The 19419-nt window shown below is 24.5% G+C and overlaps 2 protein-coding genes across 5 annotated transcripts in view; one reads left to right on the forward strand and one right to left on the reverse strand.

Moving 5' to 3' along the window:
* Nucleotides 1–19419, reverse strand: part of LOC126905318 (protein furry) — a 72998-nt gene that overhangs the window by 40783 nt on the left and 12796 nt on the right. The gene's annotated exons all lie outside the window — the stretch shown is intronic.
* Nucleotides 2062–18125, forward strand: LOC126905323 (cysteinyl leukotriene receptor 2). 3 transcript variants are annotated; one of them, XR_007703942.1, is made up of 8 exons: nt 3617–4014; nt 11152–11273; nt 12598–12838; nt 14038–14240; nt 15233–15560; nt 16417–16597; nt 17560–17900; nt 17963–18122. XR_007703942.1 is itself a non-coding variant. In XM_050684912.1 (7 exons), the coding sequence occupies exons 2-7, from the start codon at nt 11212–11214 to the stop codon at nt 17661–17663; spliced, it is 1119 nt and encodes a 372-aa protein (XP_050540869.1). In that variant the 5' UTR covers nt 2062–2326; nt 11152–11211; the 3' UTR covers nt 17664–18125. The 3 variants fall into 3 exon arrangements, 2 of the variants coding, with proteins under 2 accessions (XP_050540869.1, XP_050540868.1); XM_050684912.1 differs by lacking the exon at nt 3617–4014 and adding an exon at nt 2062–2326 and having other exon boundaries at nt 17560–18125; XM_050684911.1 differs by having other exon boundaries at nt 17560–18124.

Here is a 19419-nt window from a genome sequence, read left to right on the forward strand (position 1 = left end):
AAAAAAAAAAAAAAAAAAAAAAAAACACATCATAGTAAAATTAATACCTTCTCAGTTTCGCATCGAAGCTAAAATAATAATCCTATCTTGGTTTATAATTAACAAAAAAAAATAAAATATGTCGAATGTACTTAATGTTTATTAAATGCACAAAGATTTATCAATATAAGTTTAACAGGAATATTTTTTAATGAAAAATTAAGAGCTATATAAAAAATGATAGTATACTATTTATCTATGCATCTTTCACAAAGTTTAGGTCATTTAGTGAATAATTTTCTTATACGCGTAGTTTCTTGTAAATTGTTTGTTGAGTTTAAAATGGCAGACATTTTATTTTTATTTATTATAATTTAGGTCTTACTAAAATATTAAATATATCATGACTTTATTTTTCAGCTAAAGACAAAAACTACGATTTTAAAAAATATCATGCTGTTAAAATGAAATCAATAAATTACAAATGTTTTGATTAAACGTAAAATTTAACGAGGAATAATTATTAGCACATGTTTAAGTTTTAGAGATTTTATTTAAATTGTATTTTCTTATTTGAAATTAGTTTACATTTGTTGTAATCGATACACACAAAAAGGAGATCAAATAATAATAAATATTCTAGTTTAAGTAGAGGCGACGTATTTATTTACCTCAACAGCCGAATCTGTCAAAATTCATTGTTACTAATAGCTACTTCTGAAATGTATAATATAACACTTGTTGTTCCTTTAAAAATTTTTTAAGATACGCACACTTTTCTTTTGAATATTTTTCAGTAAAAACTTTAAAAACTTTGGTTTGATTATAAACTATACAAGCCTATTCTACCAATATGAATCTATGCATAAAGTTTACGGACAAAATTCCAGTAGGTGTTGTAAATTGAAGTTTATCGCGATTTCAACAAAAGTGTAATCTAAAGGATAGTAAAATAAACTTATAAAAATATCTAAAGAAAAATTTGACATATATATATATATATATTTGACTATTTATTCATTTTTGTTTAAAGTGATATCACAAAAATTTTAAAAATTGTAATTTTATCAAAAATATAAACATTTATAACTATTAAAAGATTAAACTTTCTTTGAAAATTTAATCTTTTCTCTTTTAATTGAAACTCAGTGTATTGCTATGAACTAAATAAGCCAGAAAGATAATCTAATAACAGTATGACAACCAATCATTATTTTGCAATAGAAAATGACATAGATTAGTTTAGATATATTTAGTGTCGTCATGTGAAAATTGCATATAATAAAACAATCTATTGGTACAAACGCTGTGTGCCAAAAAACTATCCAGATAAATTGAAAATGATTATACTTATCAAAGAAATTTATTACATAATACCTTATATTTAAAAAAAAAAAAATTTTTTTACGACAAATATATTGCTTAAATTAAGAAATTGGACTTGTTTATATAAGCCAGTGTCCCTATTTTAAATACAACTGACTTTAAAATAAGCTTATATTATATAAACTAGATGAACCGAACTTAAATTGAATGAATTTAACTTAAAACCACATTAGACCTTCAAAATGTACCTCAAATGAAAAATGAATAAAATTTTGTCATCTATTTTTCGCTTTTACTTTGAACTTAGCACACTACAAAATCAGCTATTTTAGAATTATTTACTTCATTAAATCGAAATTCCACATAGACTTTGTAAAAAGAAAATCAAACTATAATTAATACACTGATTATCAATCAACAGTTATAACTTCACTGCGAAAGGTTAGGTTAAGTTAGTCATTCAGCTAGGTTATTTGAGTAAAATAAAAATGAAAAAAAAACTATTAAACTAGCACTCAGTCAGACAAATCTATATATATTACAAATCTTCATAGAATCGAAAACAATTAAATTAATACAAATGTTTTGTCTCCAAAACTCATTGTGTGAATGATATCATACAGTCGATAAAGCGCACTATGATAAATTATTTAAACGTGTCAAATCAACGGTTTCCGAATTGATTAAACGTATACGTCTCAAGCGCCCGAAAACCGTAAGTTAATCCAGTTAAATATTTTTTAAAATACCATTTAAAATATTGAAATCTAATGAGGAACCAAAATAAATTTACCGTTGCAAAATGTGATAATACTGTATATGCTAACTACCTGATGGCTAAAAACAAAGTCGTAACAAGCCGATAGTAATGATGGCCAGTAAGCAGTAACAATGTGCCTGATGCCGCGTACGTTTAAGATGTCAAATATAAAATTATGATTTATCACTTAAAATAGTTGTACTAAACGTGTTCGACGTAAAATCAATTATTTGGTCTCAAATAGCACTATTGGAATTTAAGGTATGTTATCTAGAAATGAAATAAACTCGTTTGGTCTTAAACATTTTGAAAAAGATCAGACTTTGAATAATATACACACATGTCTTATCCACTAGTATTAAAAAATTACTACATTTTTTTTTTATTTCTTTGTAGTATTTATTCAATAAAAAAACTATACACGAAAACAATTGTAGAAGACAAGGTTTCGAAACAATTTTTTTTTAACATATAGTACATTACGTTAGCTTTAATTTAATATTTTTTTGAAACTTTCCGATACATTTTTTTTTTAAGTCAATTTAAAATCTTTTCATACAAAATTTGCTATTTGGAATCCTCACCTGTAGGAGGTAAAGGGTATAATTTTCAAAAAATATTTATCAAATAAAAGGTAAATTAATAAATTATTTAGGTGATTTGATCATACATTTATCAAAAATTTGTCACAGTTTTAAGTAGAAAAATGTAGAAATATACCGATTTTAAAAATCGTTATTTTTTGGTGGATTTCCTCCTTCATTTATGAATAACGTGGTAATTTTTTTAAATTTTTGAAGTGTCTTCAACCAGATACGATTTCTGATATTCTGACGATCGTTAAAAAAATCGGTTCAATCAGACCTAAAGAAAAGTAGTGACGGACACAAAAAGAAAATATTTTATCAATTTTAATTCAATTAATTATACAAAAATTACGGCTAAAGATAAATTTTAAACTTGCAATTGTTAAAAAAAATTATAACTGTTATAATATTTTGATTTTTAACTATGTCATAATTTCCTAACAATATCCAAATTCAGCTAAGAAGATAACTGATGTAATGCAATTTATCGTACTATCAAGTGACAGCCATATTATAAATAATTGAAAAGAATTATTAGATTAGAATTAGATATTTTTTAATAATAAATGTTTTCGTATTTATACATGACTCGTGTCCGATTGCCCTTTGGCGAACGATTCACTAATAACAACAGCGCAATGGCCATGTACTTTTTTTCTGGAACTCTTCCGTTGTGATTATTCAACTGTCATTGGCAAACATATTCGCGTAATTTGGCGTAAACACATCATAAATTCGTTTGGTTTGACTATGATAGCCGTAATCTGTTTATAGAGGGGAAGCGATAGAGAGAACAGATAATTTTATGTTTATTATTTGGTCCGATGATGGGCTGTCTAAGTGAAGTGTCAGCCGATTTCAAAGACCTCATAATAAAAGTTAATACCTCATATACACGCGAGTAAGAAAATATATAGTGACCAACGAACACAAAAGAATAATATAAAATGTGCACATACTACTGTTGTAGCAGCGGTGGCAACTTGAGCGGAGCAAAGCGCAAGAACTTTCCGCCACAGTCACTGGTCCGATGGTAGTTTAAGCTTCGTTTCAGTAGGTACCAATCCGTCAACGCCATCACACCACGGTAGTATACGCACCCCTATTCCTCTCCTATCCGATGTGAGAATGTGTGTTCACCAATTATTTTTGATTAAGTGAATAATTTAATTATGTGCTTGACGAAAAATGTATACCTTCAGTTCATCTCATATGAGCTCCGTACGGTCAAACCAACGAATAACATTAACAAATGTGAAGGAATTTGAATTACCGTAGCCGTCACATCAATTCATGCAAAAAATTCACAATATAACATAGGACTCAAATCTATATTGAGAATATATAATTAACTTATAAATGGTAATAAGTAAATAATTATATATATATATATATATAAGTTAGTGTAATTGTTTTCCACCCGTCTATTACAAATATTTAAGTGTCAACTTTTTAATACTTAATTTAATATAATCAAGCATAGACTGAACAAATCATTAACATATCTTATAAGTAAAAATCAATTATTTAATTAAATTTCATAGATATGTATATCTTATAAAATAGATAATCATAGTAATCATTTTTAAAATTTCTTTCAAAATAATAATGTCGATTAACAGATTTTTTAGAATTGCATTTATATATATATAAAACGAACTTTCCAATATTTCTATGACAAAATATTAAAAATTGATTTCCAAAAAAAAAAATACAATAGAATACAGAGTACATATACATTAAGAATAACACACTCAAAATCTTGGTAACTATTAAACATTTTTTATTTTTGTAAAGGAAAAAAATTGTTAATTTAAAAAACTATAATGATATGAAACTAAATAATTTTTGTTTTCATTCCTTCAGGGATAAAAAACTTAAACTTTAATTTTCTTTAATGTTAAAAATGTTTTCTTATAATTTTTTTTTTTATTTGATTTTTTAGCTATTTTTTTATTAATTCTTATTTAAGTTTAGAGCGATTTTTAGCCAATTTTCTAATTTTTCCAATTTGTCACAGGTAAAAGTCGATATTGCTCATCTTACAAAATCTTATCTTTGATAATTAATAGACGCATACTCTTATAATCAATGAGAGTTTACTATCGTACAATGTTGAACTATAAAAATAATTTAGGGTCCACTAAAACAGATTATTGTTGCCTCCGGTATCATTAAAACCAAAATAATGATGATATTTTTTTTTTAACTCAAATGTTTAAAGAATTTTAAATTACAAACGGTTGATCAAATAAAAAATAGAAATATCCATTACAAACAATTAAAGTTTAATTTTATCATTCTTGCAGGAATGGAAAAATATTTTTTAACTAATTTATTGTAGAGTTTTTTGAATTAGACAACATTTCTTTTACGATGATATAAAGTTTTCAATAGATTCCAAGAAAATGAATGTTTTATCCTTAATGAATCATTCTGTATAATGTACTTATTGTTGTTCATGTGGAAATTATGAAAGGTTGGAAGAAAAAAATATATACAAGGCATAGAATATACACACACATATATATATATAAATATATATGTTGTTTAAGCATAATTTGATTTGATTAAAAGAAAATCAATATATACAAAGTAAAATAATAAAAGTAAAATTTTTAAGTACAGTTATAACCACAGACAAATAAAGTCATAAGATAAACGTAGTAAGCGTATTATTTTGTTGTATTTGTGATTGTTTTTTAATAATATCTTGATTTTTTAAATATTTTAATAATTTGAAATATGCTTAAACTTTTCAATAAAATTTAATTATAATAAAGAAGACTGAGACATATTTGAGTGTAGGGTAAATTTGAATTGGTAAATGAACCTAATTGCAATTTTAATTTAAATTAATGTAAATTAACCACATCAAATATTAGTAACAGTATAACCAATCATCTATATTTTACGTGAACTATTTTTATATTTATTATTAAACTAGTTTTATTTAATCAATTAAAGGTACTCGCATTCAAATCTACCTTAGTCTCTTCTATACTTAAATATTAATTATAAACACTAAAAAAATTAATTTATTTTTATGTGTACAATTTCAAATACACAATGAATGGAATACCTTAAAAACAATATATCACATTATTTTAAGAATCACATATAATACAAAAATTAATTTAAAAAAATTTAATCTTTTTTTAGTTAAAATAAAAGCGAAATCACTGGGGTACATGTAGATCTGTAGAATTGAAATTAGAATACATTAGTAAGCAATTAATATACATATAAAATTTTTATGTACAAAAAATATTTGTATAAATAAATGTCATTATTTTATGAATCTAACCTATATATATATATATATTGTTTGAAAATTATAAACTATTTAAAACAATAAATAAAATCATGTTAACTACTAACGGCTTAATCTATTTCAAGAAGAAACTTTCTTACGAAATTTGTTAATGCTTTATTTTTAAAGTATAATATTTGATTTAGTAAATATACTCCTTAAACATTTTTAGAAGAGAGAATAGAAAAGACCTTTAAGTGCTACAGTCAAGTACAAGCAAATAAGTATACTTATGTTCTAAGAATTTTCGAATGTTCTGAACACATAAATTATTGAAAACGATTACTTAAAGAGGAGTGGTTCAAATCGAATAAATAAAGCAAGTGATTTTGATACGTCGCGGAAAGGTGAAAAGATATAGTAAATAAAGATAGAGTAGTTTGAGAAGCAGAAACATAGGAGTTTGTCTTTTATTGAATGGTATTTTTAGGGTTTTATGCGGCAGTTTTGTTTTATTAAAGATTGTTAGGACAAAATAATACAAATTAAAATTCAATGTATTGTTTTGATAAAGTTTTTCTTTAGGTTGCTTGGATTTCTTACACGTCAACAAAAGAGCAAAATATTTTGTCTTTTATAATATAAAATTTTTTTAAATATTTGATTAAAAAATTATAAACTAAGATCCGTTCAGTTAATGATTTGGAATGAAAAATTATAATCATATTTTATTTATTATGTAAAACATTTTAATTTTTTCTATTTGCCTTAAATAAATTTACTAAGTGGAATGAATCCATTATATTTACATACAATAAAAAACTTTTGACAAATCATTTCGAAATTATAAAATAAAACTTAAATTTTAACTAAATCACGCAATCAAATAAAAAATGAATATTTAAGTTTGAATTATTTTGACAAGATAATTTTTATGCTTTTAAAAAGGAAATGTATTGAAAAAATTAACTTATTTTGTAAACCGAAAAGATGAATTTTTCTTTCATTAGACGTCAAACTAAATAATTAATTAAAATTCCCAAGCACTAAAAATTCTCATCGATAAAAATACTAAAAAATGTTTTAATCAAATTATTATTATAATAACATTCATACAAATTACAGTTAACCTATACTACTTTCTTAAGTTCTAATTAATTTTTTTAAACGTTAAAAAATATTTAAACATTTTTTAACAATGTGCATAATTTTAATTTTACTATTGTAAATTAGAAATGTGTTATAAAAATTTACTAGACTAAACACGGTTTTAATAATACCATTTTTTTTTATTAATTCTCATAACTCTTGATACGGCTATTAAGTTTAGAGAATTATACAACCCTTGAAGTCAAAACAGTGTCGTTAAAAAATAAACATTAAAAAATCGTTTAGTAACAGTTGAATTTTAAGATTGGACAATAAGTCAACTTAAGCAAAATATCATACATCGTCCTACCCTTTGAACTTAATTAAAACTAATGATTTATTTTACGAACCATTTTGAATAATTGATTTAAGTTAAGTCGACTTTTCTTTAGAAATTTTTAATTCTAAAAGGGATTTTTAAAATATTTTCCGTTAAAAATTATATATTCTTCAGTAAATACTTATCATAAAAATATAAAACTATTGTAAAGATATTACTAAGTATTAGTTTTTTTAATAACAAAAAATTAATTTCCACAAAATTTCGTTACACACATAAATTTTTCTCTATACAATGACTCCCTTTCATTAAGACAATCATTGTCAATTTATCAATATTTAAACTTTTCTCTCTAAAAATGTAATGATACACAGAATAATTTATACTTGCGATTGTGTAAACTAATTATGCGTTTATAAATATATTAAAGTATTTATCACAAACAATTTATATTAAATCCAATTTTTCTTAACAATATTTAACGTTATTTTAATTTTAACGTTTTTGTATATGTTTAGAGGAAAGCTTATTGGAAATAGTATAAAATCTTATTGGTAGTCATGACACTTCGATTAAAGACTTAAGTTTTAGTAGGAAAATTGTTTAAACAATAAAAAAGTTAAATTGTTTTAAGTATACGTAAGATTTATGAATTTTTTCAGTTAAACAAAAGTGCTAAAACTTTAGTAATTTGTAAAATATTTTTATTTGAATTTCAATTCATTTCTATTGGCTGATAGAAAAATGTATAATACATGTATTTATTTTTAAATTATATTTGGGGTTGGGCGATTACAGTTGTCACTATCAAGTTATGTTATACAAAGGTACCTTTGTCATAAGATTAATAACAAATAAAAGATAACACTCTGAATAACTAAATATTTTTGAACGCAATGCGCTTTCTCACTAAATTAGTCACTAGTCATTTTTAAAAAGGAATATCTTCAAACTAAGTACATATAAAATGTAATAGCTAAGACATTTAAGCCTATAGGATTGAATTTTTAAATGTATACTATACATACAGTACCCAATCACATCCACGTCTAAACTAAAAAAATAAACTACCATCAATTTCCAAACATACATAAAAAATAAAAAAATAATTAATCAAGTAACGAACTATTATTTTTGAAGTAAATATGGTCTAGCAAATAAGAAAACTTATTGTCAAGAAGAACTTGAGCAAAATAACTTATAAAAACATTAAACGTTTTTCTGATCATCAATTAATGAAATTATGAAATATAATTAATAGGACTCCTAATAATAATTTATCTTTCGTCAACAAAAAATACTATAATAGTCACGCGTTTAAAAAAATTATAATTAATATTGTTTATACCAAACATTTAATACATATAAATATAAACAGATCAAACTGTTTAAATTAAATAAATAGTTTAATTTATAAATAAAAAACTGGTTATGAGAAACCAAACTCATATTAACAACTATTTAATTAAAAAATGAAAACAAAATAACATTATTTTCAATTTTTAAAATAGTGCTTTCTGATATTTAAAATATAAAAATATATTAAAATGAAACTATTTATTTGTTGGAATGAAAAATTACATAATAATTCTATTTACTCGGCAATATTTTAGAAAACTAAATATATTTAGATATGATAACTTATTACTATAGTAATAAGATTTTTATTACTAATAAAACTATTATTATTCAACAAGACAATGTTTGATTTAAAACAAATATAATTTTGTATTTTTAGGTATAAAAAAAACATTAAATGCATATTTATTATAAATATAAAAAAAATTGTCAATATAGATAATATGAGTTGAATAATTATTTTGAAAGTTATTGTTGTTGTACACAAAAATGTATTATAGATAATTTAGAAAGCACATATTATAGGTCTCTCTTACAAATTATACTTTTGTACAATATTTCATAAAAATTTAAAATGTATTCTTTTTTTTATAAGAGATTATCCAATCTCAAATCTATATATGATGAAATATTTATATTTTTCACTCGTATTGAATAGTAAGAAGCTATGATAATTGAAATCTAAAATTTATTTTAAAGCTATAGGCTAAAAATATTTATTTCATAAAGATCAAACATCTTAAAAAAGATAATTTTTATGAATATTAAAGAAAAAAAAAGTTTAGTTAAAATTATTAACTATAATCGTTTAGGTGTAACATTAAATATAATTTAATGTATTGTAATAAACTTAAGAGTCAGAAATTTAAAAATGAGATTAAAATTCTAAGAATACATGCACTTTACTTCTTTTTGCCTACTTATTATTTGAAAAGTCCCATATTCATTTTTTTTTAATATATGTGGATAAATATCTATGTTTATAATTAAAAAATAAAGTACAGCAAAAAATTCTTGCTACCTTTTGAATGATGAAGTTATTTATTCATGCGTCTTATAATCTCTAATTTTTACTAAACGTTCAATGAACGTATAGTAAAAAGATATAAATATATCTTAAATATGTCTTGTATTTAAAGATATAAACATCGTTTATTTTCTATTTCTAATATCATTAATGTCTAATTTTATATTAAGTTAAACATAAAAAAAATGTCGTTTACTCAACAGTTTTTGGAATTCTATAATTTCAAGAATTTTTTCGTACTTTAAATACTTGAGTTGTTAAAATGTGAACATATCTATCATCGTAAAATAAATTCGTGTATATTATAATTTTTATGTATGATTCGATTTCTATTTATTCATTAATACCTTCAGATGCTCAATAATATCATGTCATTAACTCGTTAACATTTTGTCATCAATTTTTGTGACCATGTCAACATGGCCTTCCATCTTTTAGGGACTGATGACTGGGTTCACAGTTCGAGATTTGTACTAACCCGTACTTATGCTTGACTGAGCACACTGAGAATATGTCTTCTAAAGCCCTTAAAAATATGAGTTTCATTTACCACATTAACCGGTAGCTTCGCTAGATATTACTACTATTTATTCAGCTCTCGTTTGTCCTTTTCAGTAAAATACGGTATTGGGGGTTCTTTTTGACAGTGCTATGATTGAACGTAATCCAAAAAAATGTATAGTTTATACACAGTACACAAGCCTACCATTAAGATAACTTTAGCAAATCATCCATTTTTTTATGATCTTGTTGTCTAGTCAAACTGCTACCAAAGCTCTTTCTATTACCCATTTAAATAGAAAATTATCAGATTTATTTCATATTAGAAAATATTAACGTTTAAATCAAAATGTTTTAAAATACTAATTTTAGAATTTTTTTTTAAAGTTGTTATTTCCATTATACTTTTTTCACTGATCAATAATGACACTCAAAAAACAAAAAATGTTTTTTAAATTAAAAAAATGACTTCAACGAAAATATTTCTTTGACCAAACGTAAAATATTACGCAACTATTAAAGAACATGTAAATATTTTTGTTTATAAATCTGGAAAAGTGAATACATATTTATAGTGGCTTTAGTAGGGGACAAGGGGTTATGCCTACATTGACCACAGATGAATTGATGAGTAAAAAAAAATACAAATTTTTTTGTAGATTATATTTGACTAAGCTACTGACTTTGTGTTGAAATTTTGTTTTGAAGAAATTCAAATTCCCTCAACTGTCTTTATTCCGGACATGGTGTTTATAAGTATACATTAGTAGACATTAAAGAGACTCTTAAATTTTCAGAATCATTTTCATAAAAAAAAAAATGCACATAGATCATTTAATTACAATATTTATTTACCTAGTTTAAAGTGTAAGATATTACACTCTTACGCATTAAATTAAAAAAATTAATTTTTATTACATTCAATTACAGACTGAAAATACAGAAACACTGTATATTACCCGGAGAAAGGTGTAATAAACGACTGTCATAATGTCAACAAACATTAATGGGTCATTCGAGCACATGCCAAATAATATGAATTTTGTTGAAGGGTAAGTAAAAATAAAATGTCAATTTTATATTATGAATTAAACTTATACAGAGTGATTGATTAACTATGCCTTACGCAAAATATTTGAAAATATAGAACATATTGTATTTTTTTATTTTCCGAAGTTTATAGTATGTTATGTTCTATAATTAAAAAAAAAATGATTCTTTCCCCATCTATTTTTATTAAAATAGTATTAAATGTTTTAAATTGAAACATATATGTTTAATTTGCTTGAAAATAAGAAAATGGCTGATCGATAACAATTTTTAATCCTGTATTTTAAATATATTAACACTTTTATATTAATATGGAAGGTGTAAAGTGGGTCTTTACTGTCTATATGGGTTTCACTCCGAAGAGATTCACCTACAACCGTGACCGGCGTTAGCACTAGGTGCTATTTGCCAGGCACGGAGGATCAGTGAACGAGAAGCGATCTAGGTCAGTTCACGGTCAAAGTGTCTTCAAACAGAACACCAGCGCCGGACAACTAGGTCCGTACCGTTCGTCTCTGGTTTGCACCAACCTCGGGCACCCTGGTCGACTAGGTCTACCAGGGTGTTTAATTTTGTCTCTGTACATATATAAACCACACTACTCCTACCCTCTTAGTATAAAAGTGTTAATATCTTTTAAAATATGGGTTGCCACTTTCAAATAATAGTTATTTTTGCCTCACTTATAGTTAACACGTTCCCTTATGCGTGATAACATTTTTAAATAATCTGTTGTAAAATATCTTATATTATCTTATTTTTATTAGTTGTTAACATGCTAAAATGCTAGAAAAATAAGTTTTATTTCATAAACAAAGGAAGTAAGACCTATAGCTTACCTTTTGGAATAATCAAATTTAACTCGAAATTTTTTATTGAGTAAATATCATCAAAAATAATTGTAAATATATTAATAAATATAGTATTCTTATAAAAATGATAAAAAATTCCCTTTCGCTGGAAGTTATTTTTTACATTGATAAACAATTTTCATAAACCTTAGAATCTGTTCATCAAAAATAAAACTAATTTTGTTATACTTCAAAACGTCACTCCACCCGCACAACAAATATTCCTAAGGGTCAAAGATGGATTTATATAATGCCGCATCTAAAATACTTAGAATCTTTTATACAAATATGGAATATTTTTTTTTGACATTCTAATAAATAATATCAATCTAAATAAATAAATCGATTATATGTAAATAGGTGAATTTATTCACCATCGTGTAAATAATAAAATTGAATTAAAACATAAAAATGTTAACATGACTTCTAAAAAAATGTTTACAAATGATGTGAAAGATTCTAACTTTGTTTTCAGATTTGAAAGATATTATCCCTTGGTGTTAATAGTCCTGGGAAGTTTAGGAAATTGCTTATCAGTTTTGGTTTTTTTTGGCACCAACTTAAGAAAACAATCATCATCATATTACTTATCATCGTTAGCGATTAGTGACACAATATTCTTAGTGACCCAACTACTACCTGAATTGGCGAAAGCTGAAATTGCCGATCTCTTTTACATGTACGGATTTTGTCAATTTTCCATTTATTTAACACAGGTAACAACGATAAATAATAATTAATTGTACAGATGATCTGTTTATTATAAACCACTCGATTAAAACAAGTACAATATTAAAAAAAATTTTGGTTTTTTTTTAGTTACATTTATTTTTTGATTTATTAGCTATTAATTACTTTTCAGAATTATCTCTTATAACGTATAGGGTTTTGAACTTTTTAAAATAGTAACTTACATATTTAATAAATTTATGAAATAGAAAACTATCTAATTAAGAAAATGTCTGGTTGATAACAACTTGTGGTCCAGTGTTTTGGATGTTATTTTCATTTTTATATTTAGACGAGATGAAGGGTAAGGCCGAGAAATGACTAGTAATAAAAATAACAGCACCTACTCAACACTTTCATTCATTACTTTAAAGTCTAACTTTTAAAATACTGGTCCAAAATTTTAATTGACCATTCATTTTCTTAATTAAAATATTTTCTACTTTACAAGTTAATTAAATATGTATATTATTTAAAAATAATAACTAAGTTGACACCCCTTTAAGTTAATAGGGATGATTTTAAAAAGTAATTATTAGCTGAAATATCAAGAATTATATGTAACTAAAAGAAACCAAAAATTATTTTTCCAATATTGTATTTAATTTGCGAGTAATCGAGTGGTTTATGATTAACAGATCACCTTGTACATGTATGTTATAACAGTTAAATTCTTATTTCATAACTTGTTTTAAATTACTTATGGGGTTGAAAGTTTCACTGATACACAGGTTACAACTTATAACCACAAAATTTTCATACTTATCAAACTATAATCTAATTTTATGATATGTATAATTTATTTTCAAATTTTTTTATTTAATGCCATATTTCGGCGAATACATGATTAATTTACATAATCTTCTAAGCTAACTCTGGAAATTCTTCAAATGAAAAAAACACATTATCAGTGGTAATTAAGACAATATAAAATTTAAGTCTAAAATTAAAAAGGTCGGTATCTCTTATTAAAATTACTTCCTACTTGTTTTTACACTTGTAGAATATTTTAGTTTATAAAATAAGTTTATAACTACAAAATGTTTAACAAATTATATTTTGTATAATAAAATTGCAAATTTTTCGTTTAATTTTGATTATCAATTTTACAAATTTACAATAATGACGCAATCTGTTTTTAAATAGATTTACACTTCATTAATGTTTGATTGTAAAAAATTTACAGATGTGCAGTTTCATCAGCGTTTGGTTAGTAGTGGTGTTCACTTCAGAACGATTTATAGCTGTTCGGTACCCTCTTCATAGATCAGTAGTGTGTACAGTGTCACGGGCCAAAATAGTTCTTTGTGTTTTAATAACATTTGCATTTGTTGTGCACACACCCTACTTGGTTATTACAGGACCGCAAGAATTAATATACTCAGAAACGTAAGTAGAAAAATGTAAAGTCGATATTTTTTAATGTAATATTTTGTGTCCAGTAACAGATTTTTGGTTCATCGATACTTTTACATTATATAAAATGTAAGATGAAATTTCAATACGTACTTTAAGTAAATTATATTCTCCAGAACCACCCATTCAGAAAAATGTTGTAAATCTGCAACTGTGTGTGTTAGTAAATAAAGTCACTTTTTTGTTTTTTTTATTTTAATCCTTTGAGAAATAAAACTAGAATAGAAATAGCTTATCTATAAGCTCAATCTATTTTATTTCATTGTTATGTCGAAAATCAAGAATAGATAATATATAACTTATTATTTATCAAGTTCAAATAGTTTGCCAAGACTAGGTAAGAATTCACAGTTCAAACTGTAAATGCTTGAAAATACATGTTTACATAATGGACTGTTTTTGATGATGTTTACGGTTTTGACACAGTCTGTCTAAGTCAGATATCGCCCATACAATCAATGACCACATAAAGTTCGTTTTTATGTTCTAACTATTCGGTATGAAAACCACTTTAATAAACTGAAATTGTTGAAACTTATTATCTACGTCCGATTTTATGTCTACCGTATTATCATTACGGTTGATGGATTTGTATTCCAGTAAGAAAAGCCAAACGCACTGTTTAAATTTAATACACTCACTAACTTAAAATTATATTTTTTATTGTGATTTTTTTTTTTTTGTAAATACATGTATAAATAAATTTTGTATAATATAATATAATAATATGTACACGATTTTTCTTCATAATTTAATGAACAAGGACTATCGAAACTAATTAATATTTTTAAAATCAAAAATATTTTCAAAAACTAAACAGCACACAAACTATCTCGGTTACTCTTAACTTCAAGGACAAAAATAAAATAATTCTCAATTTATTAATTATATTTATATAATAGATTCAATATATCGTGGTAGTTACTAAGCGTGTATTTCTAATTTTTTTTACTGTATTTTTTTAGCAATTCCACAGCTCCCGCCTGCGGTTTGAATTTATCTTGGTATGGAGTATACGTATGGCTCAACTATGCGGATATGGTTGTGAACATGGTTGTTCCATTTTTCTTAATAGTCATATTCAACAGCATGATCTGTCAGTCAGTATGCCGTTTAGCCAGAATCAGACGATCCATGACACTTCATCCATCTAGACGGCGACAGTCTACGCCACACAATTCACAAAACACGTCACAGATTAAAGTCACTAAAATGTTATTAGTCGTGTCAACGGTTTTCCTGTGTCTTAACTTACCGTCATATGTATTTCGATTGTGGATAGTGTGGGACGAAGTAAGGCGGGGTAACGTTAAGTACCGGGTTTAGTTTATAATATTTGTATATCTTGATTATCGTTAATATTCGTTAATATAATCGTTATGATTCCAAAGACTTCAGGGCAGTTTAAGAATAATTATCATTAAAGCCTTACGTCAAAGTTGTTTGAATATTTTAGGAACAAAAATAATAATAAAAATTTGATGATAAAATATATCATACTGTTGCTCGCTCTATGATGCAAAAGCGATTTATATTACATGACTAATAATATTACGTCTGAAAATCGTCTAAAAGAACTAACAATAATTTATTAAAACTATTAATGCGTTTACTGAATATCGTAAATAGCGACTTTTCCTATAGTACTGTAATGAATTATACTAATAAAATTTAAATAATTATAATTCCATATTATACTATTTTAATTTTTTGTCATTTTCTACGTATACAGTGAATCAAGTAAATATTCGGACATCATCTAGAAATTTGCCTTTCGAATCACTATCGTCTTACAGACCTTGAAGTGTGATAGACACTATTAGAAAAATGTTTGACAAGTGATTAAACCATACTTAAAGGTCTGTAATACTATGGCAAATTATTTTTTCTAGATGATGTCTGAATATTTACTTAACTGACTCACTGTATTATACATTAAATTTATTGAAATAATCCCTAAAAAGGAACAAAAACATGATACCAGCTTTATTTAGTAACAAATAGTTTAATTTTGACAGTTTAAAAAGGAAAAAAAGTTTACAACAATTTTTATCCTTCGATTCAATCTTCCAATTATCATAAATTTTAATATAAATTAAATAAATAATTTATTAAGCATCATTAAAAAAAGATTTTTTTTTTAATTTAGAAAGCAACACGCAAGTACAAAAATTTACAGTTTGTTGCTAATCAGATGTACAATACAAATTTTGGTATAAACTTTGTTTTATATTGCGTTAGTGGTCAAAATTTTAGGAGAGCACTAACTGAATTTTGGACTCAGAGAAAATATTCTTATAAGAGATCCAGAGATACACAAGTTACAACAGGTAAACAAAAAGGATAAATTTTATTCTACTTAACTCATGAATTAATATTTTTGTTTGATTGCATGACAACTTATGATAAATAAGTAACGGTAGGTAGTCGAGAATTATTTAACAATTAAAAATGCACAATTATCTCACGTTTTTTGTCTTTCAGCACTTAGTCTAAATAGCATAAATACTGAACTTTAATTAGAAAATAGTAATTGATATCTATATATTAAACATGAAATTTGCTCGATCTAATAAAATATTATGAGTATAATGTTTATATTAAATGAAGATACATAAAAAACATCTCAGATTTATTGTTAAAATGTCAAAGTATGTTAAAATCTAGTTAACTTATATATGAATCAATTTATTTTCGAGCAAACAAAATGTCAAATTATGGTAAAATACCATTTATATTTATTTCCTTCAAAAAATTCAATATTACATAAAGAACGAAAATCGATAAGAGGGAGATAAAAATATTAATTATTTAGAAAAATACATTGATATAATAATAGTTACTAGCATTGTTTATAAAAAGTTCTATATTAAATTTTATAGCCAATATGATACCGTTAACTTGGGGCAAATGAATATCCATTATCATTAAAGCCGTGTCAATCTACAGCGCTAATAAAATATATACAAGTTATGTTAAGCAAAAAATATTTTTTCATAAAAATTAAGTGATTAAATCTGTAAGATACTTAACTGTACCAAGTTTAACACATCGCCCTAAGTTAACCCAGTTAATGTATGTAGAAATTCTTTTTTCGTTATTTAAAAAATTACATGAAATAAACTGTTTGTAAAAAATATATTCAAATTAAGAAATGATGATAATTAATAAAGATTTGAAATGTACGAGTTTTAATGTTTAATAGCTGACAAAAAATAAACACTAGATAAATTTTAGATGTATTTAAAGGGTTTCGTTTGACAATATGATTGATGTAGTAAAACATTTTTAGTGTTGTCAGAATTTTCTAAGAGCGGCGTTGGATCAAAACACGCAACACTAAACGGAACGTGGAAAGAAGTGCATGAACTCCTACCAATTGCCCATGTATCATGATGCCAATTATTAAAATGAGTTACTAATAATTTTTTTTGTTTTCACGTCATTCACAAACGGCATTAATTAGCTTTAAATAGATTTTAAAAGTTAAGAATAGTACAACTAATAATTAATGTTACCAAGTTATTATATGTTTATCTTTTATATGAATAAATTTTCATGTATTAGTTTATTTTACAGATTTACTAAATTATAAAATATATAGGTATATGTCGAGGATCTAAGATTAAAAGGGTATATAAACCAACATCTTACTTTTCAAAAAAGCAAAATTAAATTTTTATTTTCTATTTCAGCTTATGAAAAACTTGTATTTCTTTGCATAAAAAAAATTTACCTTCCAGTAAATTAATGGTACACCATTTTCTCGTTGAAAAATATTTATTATATTGGTTAAAATAGACAAATAATCGAAAAATTTCAATTTTGAATTTGAATTTCTATAATATAAAATTGTGTGTATAAAAATTAAATTTTAAATTAAATTGAATTATAATGTATATATTATTTTATAATTAATTATACTGATTTTGTTAACATCTTTATGTAAAAATAGTTTACTTAAGTATTATTTTAGTTAATTATTTATTTTGTCAATAGTAATAAAATTCTTTGAAGTACAAATAATAAAATTTTTTATTTCTAATAATTAACTTTAAATAAATATCAAAAGTTAATAACATTAAAATAACCTTGGAAAATGGTTAAAATGTAACCTATAACTAATCTAATTGAGAATACTCAAAAGGAAACTTTTTGATCTATATTTTTTATTAACATAATACAATTTCATTAAGAAATGCCTAAAATTATTTATACATAGTTATTCATGGGTTAATTCTCATAGAAGACGTAAAATTGCTAATATTTTAGCGAGATTCTTTTAACATAGAAAATTTAAAATAAATTAAACATGCAAAATGTCGCCGGAAAGTATAGTTATCAGTACAAAGCTGGACTATTATCGATAACGATTGTCCGTTATACAATGATTTTTATTCACGTATTATTAAATTATAAGTTTATGTAACATTTTATTGTTTGTTTTTCTTATAAACGATTGAAACGCTTATTAAAAAAGGGTTACAGAAGAAATACGACTCGATCTGAAAGTAGTCATAAATATGTATAATATAAGTATATTCGATCTTTATAAACTAATAAAACAATAATTTTCTATAACTGACTATAAGATAAACACTTTTTTTTTAGTAAAATGGATGCATATGATACTAACATTACCTTGTTAAAAAACTCTATCGAGCTATTAATCTCTTCCTTAAGTAAGTTATGTAGACAAAATGATACATTGCGGTCTAAAGTAAATGTGTTACGTGAAAAATCAAAAAAACTGAATGTCCGATGTCTATTTTAAATTCTGTAGACATCGTAAAAGAAAAAAAGGACTGTAAGAGTATATAATATTTTGTTTTACAATATATCAGATTCTAAACATTTAGACCTGAGTGATACAAGCTAATTAAATAAAGGATTATTTCTTACATTAGGATTCCAGTTACCATTTATTAGCTCCAAGTGGTCAAGTACTACATCTTTCAAACGTATTCTAAGTATAACTTTAAATACTTCTAGTGACATCCTATAGATATAAAAATCTAAATTCAAGTTTTATTTATTGGTTAATTTTAAAATTATTTGGATCACCACCGATAAGACCATTCTTCAATATAATCAAATGAAAGAATTAAAAACTGCACGTAGTAGGGAAAATATTGAAAACTCATTAATCAAA

The sequence above is a fragment of the Daktulosphaira vitifoliae genome, unplaced genomic scaffold (genome assembly GCF_025091365.1).
Source record: "Daktulosphaira vitifoliae isolate Bord-2020 unplaced genomic scaffold, ASM2509136v1 Scaffold_4, whole genome shotgun sequence".
NCBI classification, from domain to species: Eukaryota; Metazoa; Arthropoda; class Insecta; order Hemiptera; family Phylloxeridae; genus Daktulosphaira; species Daktulosphaira vitifoliae.

Coding starts and splice junctions, on each gene's coding strand:
- LOC126905323 (XM_050684912.1), top strand. CDS start 11,212: ATGTCAACAAACATTAATGGGTCATTCGAGCACATGCCAAATAATATG. Junction 14,241..15,232: donor GAATTAATATACTCAGAAAC/GTAAGTAGAAAA, acceptor GTATTTTTTTAG/CAATTCCACAGCTCCCGCCT. Junction 16,598..17,559: donor AGATACACAAGTTACAACAG/GTAAACAAAAAG, acceptor AAACATTTTTAG/TGTTGTCAGAATTTTCTAAG.